Below are 5,632 nucleotides of genomic sequence, written 5' to 3' on the forward strand. Positions count from 1 at the left end.
TAGCAAAGGTCGCAGTCGGCGATGTTTAGAAGGGCTCGGTGATGCTTTAACCAATTACAAAACAAAACACTTACTATGAAATTTGTTTGGAATGAGAATCAATTTTAATTGTGTGGCTAAGCTAACCCAACAGCTAAATGTATTCAATTGCACAACCAAAAAAATTGCAGCTTGTAATAGCATTAAGCATTCACTATGGATGAACTCCTTGACAAACTCAATGGCTCAAACTTTTTTTTTTGTTAAATTATAGATGTTGGGCTTAAGAAGATTTGGTAAATTATACTAGTAGAACTAGATTATAGCATCAATATGGTAGTAGCATTAGTGCAAGTTTAAATTCTTTTGTTTATAAAGATTGGTTAGGTTGAACTTACGCAGTGGGATAAAGATTTGATGTTGTTATTATTATAAAAATATTGATTAGGAGAGCATTGCAACATGAAAGGAACATTAATTCATTAAATGCTCTAGAAGATCTTACTTTTTTTTTGTGTAATTAATTGATTGAATGTGAGTTTATTAAGTTTGGTTAATTTTATAATTGAAAACAATATTGGAGAAAAGCATTGATCTATAGTTTAAGGGGTGAAATAATTATTTCTCCCTAGATCCCTAAAAGTTTATGTTGTTATCTCCAAGTTGCCGCTTCCTTGTACGTAGTAAGAACAATCTCACCCTTAGAAAGATATCTTTTATTCAAGTACTCTAAATCTGCTGGACACAACCTATCGGTTTTGTACTTCTATAGGGATTGATTCTTTTTTTGGAGAAGCTAATTTTTTTGTGAGCTTTGCCAGAACATTCATCATAGAATTACTTTCATGCAGTATCCTGTATAAACTGACGATGGGAATTTGCTCGAGAGCTTGATCGTGTACTAATAATATGGCAGTAGTTTAGGCTTCAAGATTGTAAATTCTGACCACTTGATTAACAATAATTTGCGAATCTCTAATTCATTTGTGAGCTTTGATAGGGCATCCACGATAGAATTCCTTTAATGGGATATCCCGTGTATCATGGGATTCTGCTCGAGAAGCTTGCAAATTGCAAATTCTGACAATCTAATTAACAATAAGTTGTGAATCTATAATACTCCTCAGGTTGGCCATTAATTTATCTGCCAGATGCTTGCAAAAGTAATAATGCAACAAGTTAATGTAATAGATGTTCATAAAAATTATCTTCAGCTAAAAAAATTCAATTATGCAATGACTTATCTTAGTTTTCACTGGATAATCATTTAAGCCGTCATTAGGGGTGTCAATTCGGGTCCATGGGTCGGGTTCGGGTTGAACCCGAGTTGATCCGGCTCTAAACAGGTCAACCTAAGCCCGACCCATTTTTGCAAATGGGCGGCTATTTTAATCCGGATGTGACCCGCACGGGTTGTCGTGTTGACATGACCCGACCCGGATTTAGGAGATTTGGCTGAAAAAGAGTGAGCTGAGCTCTCGTCGCCAGTTCCTGGAGTTCTGATTCAAAGCCGACGACAAATTAGCGGCAGCACAACGACAGCAGTAGTGGCAATACATGAAGTGACACGACATGCCGGGCACTGGATGCTGGTAGTGCGGGTAGAGACGCGGGCGGGTCATTTTCGGGTTTATGAGAACCCGATCCCGACCCGATTTTTGAAACGGGTCGGTTTTTTGAACCCGAACCCGATCACCCATTTCACAAACGATCATTACATTTATTTTTGGTGTATTTCTAAAGCATCCGAATAAAACAATAATATTTGCTTATTGAGATCCTGAACGTTGTTTCATTTTCCCCTAACAAGCTTTTAACACAGACTTCTCTTTCATTTGCCGCCGACCTAATTGATGCCACGTCCAACGAGCTTCTGTCATGGACTCCTCTTCTCCTTCACACATCGCCAATCCTATTAATGCATGCCCCGAACAAGCTCAACATCTCTTCTTCTCGTTAATCTGTTATAGTTCCATCAATACATTCCCCCAAATGAGTTCTTGTTCCAATCCTCTCAATGGCAACTTCAACCCCAGCTATTCCCACCTCCTCCCCCACCACGACCCTTTTTATTCCCCCTTAGCTCAAAATTTTAATGGCTAATGTCAAATCTTATGCTAAATGTACAGCTCATAGCTACCAACTATCCTATTTGTCATTCTCAGGTTTTGAAACTCTTCGGTGCCAACTGCTACACCGGATACCTAGATGGTTCTCTTCGTCAACCCCAAAACATTGTACAGATGATTCATTTACAGTCAATCCAGTCTATCTCTCTTGGCATCTAATTGATCAAAATCTGGCTGCTGCTCTCTTCTCCTCCATCTCACAGTCTCTAATACCTTATGTCCTCAACCTTCAAACCTGTAATGAGATTTGGTCTACCTTGGAACGCTGTCTACAGGCGACGAACCATTCTCGTATCCTTCAGCTAAAAAACGAGCTACATCAACTTAAAATGCAGGACAAACTAATGTTCCAATATCTCTCAGACATCAAACAGAGAGTAGATGCCATCACTGCAGCTGCCTCGCACATTAAATATCAAATACACTAGATTTAATTTGCACTGCATTTAAGATGCTATTGAGTTCTAAAATACTGGCAACTAAATATCCCCTTAAACGTCTCGGTTGTTTCATGCATTATATATTATTGTCCAATTTCTTTGTCGCATAAATTGCTGGCATCTAGAGGCTTTTCTCTTCTTTTCTTCTTTATTTTCATGCTTTGTTAGCCAATTTCCTAGAAAAGGCTCAACTTATCTCTAAAATCCAAAATTCACGTAAACAAGTGCAGGAATCCATCTTAACGCTTCTCCCATTCCACACAATCTATATGAACATGTTGAATATAAACAAAGGATCTTACTTCTAAAGTAGTTCCAAATGATGCCTAGGCTTCATTTAGGATGGTTTTCTTACTGCTTATTGAAGCAGCTCTTTAGTATAAAAATTTTATTTTTTATATTAGAGAGCTACTTCAAAAAATAGCAAGAAAGCCGTCCAAAACAAAGCCTAAATCTCTAATCATAAGAGTTTTACAATCGCAAACTTCTTTCAATAATTAATATAGTCCCTCACTTTGACGTGTGCTTCATTTGGGACAATTTTTTTTTACTATTCTTTAATATAATAATTTTTTAAAAATAGAAATAAAATAGTTGTTAAAAACTGTCCCAAACGAAGCCATAGTAAGGCAGTGTAAGTTGTTTGTGTTCGAGATAAAACAAAGCAATTTTGTTAGTGTTTGTTATTATTTATTTTGAAAGGAAAAGAAATTGTGGTAGAATTTTAAATTATATAATCATTAATTTTAGTTTAATATGAGTGTAATATAATTTTTAATTAATTAATTTATTATTACACTTTAAATTCTTATAATCATTTTAATTGTCAAAAGTTTTTGGAAAAACTCTTTTTTGGGGAAGATGAGAATAAAGCCTAATATAATTGCTATAAAATAATTACAAGTCAGCCACAGCTTAATTACAACTCACAAAAAACCAAAAGACCAAAAGAAGTTATAAGAGTTGCAATTTAAAAATCTTGACATGTCTCAGATGAAAAAACAAGGAAAAAACAGGAAGAAGGGGAGAACTAAACTCGGGTTTTGTTTGGAACTGTCTTTTTTTTTTTTAATTTTTTAGTACAAAAATTCTTGAGAGCAAAGAATAATTATCATGGCATCACGATCACAAATGACAGGAACAAAAAGTCTCCCAGTTGCCTAGGAAGAATGAAGACCATCCATGGGGACAACAAAAACTTGTCAACATGGCTATACATCCTCGTCTAGAGAAGAATCGGTGCCATCAACAACAGAGTTTTTCTCTGATCGACTCTTAGGCTTCGTTTGAGACAGTTTTCTTACTGTATTCCAATGCAGCTTTTTAGTACAAAAATTTATTATTAGACTTCATTTGGGACGACTTTATTACTGTTTTTAAAGCATTTTTCTAATAATTTTTTTGTAATAAAAAACCAGAAGTAGAGCCCAAATCATCGATAAAATAAAAAACTTGCTTGATCTTAGGCCTTAACAGAAAAGAAGATAATCTATAAATAATCTTGCAGAGAACCCTAAAAGAGGATATCGCTTTCAATAAGTAGATGAATTGCATTTTAGGTAAAGCAGTTACATAGGGCACACAAAAGAGAGAGAAAATGTTGCGAGCAATGAAGATCATTACTTTTTAAAAGCCACCAGCTAAGGCCATCCATGAATATGATGAGAATCTAGTAGCATATTGCTTGATCTTTCTAATAGAATGGGAACGAAGAGGTGAAGAGGATGAACGGAGCATATAGGAAAAATGTAAATTGTATTACTTGATGTGATAAAGTTATAAGGTGAAGTATATATAGACTAAAAGACAAAATAAGTAACAGGTAATTACAAAGAAGCCTAAGATACATTATATGGATTTAACCGTTACACCTATTATCCCCCCTCAAACTGATCCGTCTGTAAAGGAAGGATGAGTTTGTCGCGTAGGAGTTGAAATCTGATGATAGCAAGAGGCTTAGTGAAGATGTCGGCGAGCTGATCAGCAAAACATATGTGACTGATGATAATAGCTCTGTTGTCGATGTGTTGGGGAAGAAAGTGATAATCCAGTTCAATATGTTTGGTGCGAGCGTGAAAAATAGGATTTCTTGCCAGAGCAATTAATCGCCGAGGTATTATCGCAGTAAATGGTGGTAGGAGACGACTGTGGTAGCTGAAGTTCTTGAACGAGGCGTCGCAGCCACAGGACGTCGGAGACAGCAGCAGAAAGAGAGCGATACTCGGCCTCAGTAGATGATTTTGCGACTGTGGTCTGCTTCTTAACAGACCAAGAGATAAGAGTATTGCCGAGATATGTACAAAAGCCAGATACCGACTTACGATCGGAGCTATCGGAAGCCCAATCAGCTTCCTCATACGTACGGAGTGAGAGATTGCCTGGGGAGATTGGTAGACCGTAGTCGAGTGAGCCTTTGATGTACCGGAGCAGGCGCTTGAGAAGCTGGAAATGGTAGTTTGTCGGAGCATGCATGTATTGACAGATTTGATTAGCTGCAAAAGCAATATCAGGGCGCGTGATTGATAAATACTGTAGAGCTCCGGCAATTTTGCGGTAGAGATGAGGATAAGCAAAGAGTTCGCTGTCAGGTATCTGGGTAGATTGAGTCGGCGTCATTGGGGTTGGAACAGGACTGCAGTCGTGAAGACCGGCATCTTGAAGTATCTTAATAGCATAGTGTCGTTGATTGAGAATTTATCCAGAGGAAGTTTTAAGAATTTGAATTCCAAGGAATAGTGATACGCTGCCAAGTTGCTTAAGAGCGAAATGCGATCGGAGATAGGTGATAAGTGACTGAATCATGGAATGATCATTACCTGTTAAAAGAATGTCATCAATGTAAATTAGAAAGTATAATTGAACGTTATGTTGTTGAAATATAAGTAAAGAGGGGTCGGAACGACTAAACCTGAACCCGAATTGAAGAAGAAGAGATGTGAGTTTGTGAAACCGCAATCTCGGTGCTTGCTTAAGACCGTATAAGGATTTGTGTAGCTTACATACATATTGCGGATATTTGGGATCGATGAAGCCAGCTGGTTGTCGCATGTATACCGTGTCTGTGAGATCGCCATGGAGAACGGC

General features: G+C 37.3%; 1 protein-coding gene across 1 annotated transcript; it reads right to left on the reverse strand.

The window, feature by feature from the left end:
- Positions 1-4,600: 4,600 nt before the first annotated feature.
- LOC114579540 (uncharacterized mitochondrial protein AtMg00810-like) lies at positions 4,601-5,164 on the reverse strand. The gene has a single exon (XM_028694408.1). The coding sequence runs from the start codon at positions 5,162-5,164 to the stop codon at positions 4,601-4,603; it is 564 nt and encodes a 187-aa protein (XP_028550241.1).
- Between the last annotated feature and the right edge of the window lie 468 nt (positions 5,165-5,632).

Source organism: Dendrobium catenatum, unplaced genomic scaffold, assembly GCF_001605985.2.
Source record: "Dendrobium catenatum unplaced genomic scaffold, ASM160598v2 fragScaff_scaffold_483, whole genome shotgun sequence".
Taxonomy (NCBI): Eukaryota; Viridiplantae; Streptophyta; class Magnoliopsida; order Asparagales; family Orchidaceae; genus Dendrobium; species Dendrobium catenatum.

Coding starts and splice junctions, on each gene's coding strand:
- LOC114579540 (XM_028694408.1), bottom strand. CDS start 5,164: ATGACGCCGACTCAATCTACCCAGATACCTGACAGCGAACTCTTTGCT.